The following is a 1103-nucleotide window of genomic DNA, read 5'->3' as shown; positions in this document are numbered from 1 at the left end:
ACTCCCCCCCACTCATTCCCCCCCACTCACTCCCCCCCACTCACTCCCCCCCACTCACTCCCCCCCACTCACTCCCCCCCACTCACTCCCCCCCACTCACTCCCCCCCACTCACTCCCCCCCACTCACTCCCCCCCACTCACTCCCCCCCACTCACTCCCTCTTCCTCACCCCCCCACTCACTCCCCCCCACTCACTCCCTCTTCCTCACCCCCCCCACTCACTCCCCCCCCACTCACTCCCCGGCCCCAAACACAGCCGCTGCTGCTCTCATCTGCCCGCGCCGATGTCAAGTTATGGGCACTTCGCCCCGAGGGGGGTGAGAGTGAGGGGGAGGGGCTCCTGCCCCGGGGGCCCCGAGCCACCTGGGACGGAGTCGCCCGGGGGAGATTCAGCCCGGACGGCGCGCAGGTGTGTGTGTATGTGTGTATGTGTGTGTATGTGTATGTGTATGTGTATGTGTATGTGTATGTGTATGTGTATGTGTATGTGTATGTGTATGTGTATGTGTATGTGTATGTGTATGTGTATGTGTATGTGTATGTGTATGTGTATGTGTATGTGTGTGTATGTGTGTGTATGTGTGTGTATGTGTGTGTATGTGTGTGTATATATGGAGGGAGAGGGGCACTAAAATAGCATTGGGGGGCATTTGAAGCCATTATCAAGCTCCCCCCTCCGAAACCTCGAACCTCATTGACATGCAGAACACAGCGACTGACAGACTGGTACCCACAGCTGCCTCTGCCCCCTTCCCCTCCTTCCCCTCTCCTCTCCCTTTCCCCTTCCCCCTTCCCCCCTCCTTCCCACCCTCTTTCCACTCTTTTTCCTTCAACTCTCGACAGGTTACGATATGTTTTTGCTCTTTCGCTGCCTTTACATTTCAATTTAGAACACTCAAAATGGTTTTTCTTCTTTCTTTCCGCATTTCTCTGGCGGCTAGGTAGGTAGTTAGCTTTCCGTTATCGTCATGGCTACTTCGAATACTTCTTCTTCACAAGCCTCGACTGGTTAGTTGTGGCTTCCTTACTTCCGGCGTATCAGTTTATTCTCCGTGGCATCAGCTTCACTCGTTCACGTGGCTCCTCTCCCCCCCTCACCGAC

General features: G+C 55.6%; 1 protein-coding gene across 1 annotated transcript in view; it reads left to right on the top strand.

Moving 5' to 3' along the window:
• The window catches only part of VOLCADRAFT_116053 (uncharacterized protein), a gene marked incomplete at both ends in the record, with an annotated part of 17303 nt that overhangs the window by 13090 nt on the left and 3110 nt on the right, over positions 1-1103 (top strand). Inside the window, one exon of the mRNA XM_002946594.1 lies at positions 258-410. Within this exon, the coding sequence (XP_002946640.1) occupies positions 258-410 (153 nt within the window). The remainder of the gene's footprint in view (positions 1-257; positions 411-1103) is intronic.

This window comes from Volvox carteri (assembly GCF_000143455.1).
Source record: "Volvox carteri f. nagariensis unplaced genomic scaffold VOLCAscaffold_3, whole genome shotgun sequence".
Lineage (NCBI taxonomy): Eukaryota > Viridiplantae > Chlorophyta > Chlorophyceae > Chlamydomonadales > Volvocaceae > Volvox > Volvox carteri.
The sequence above is the reverse complement of the archived record's forward strand: the minus strand, read 5'-3'. Positions and strand labels throughout refer to the sequence as shown.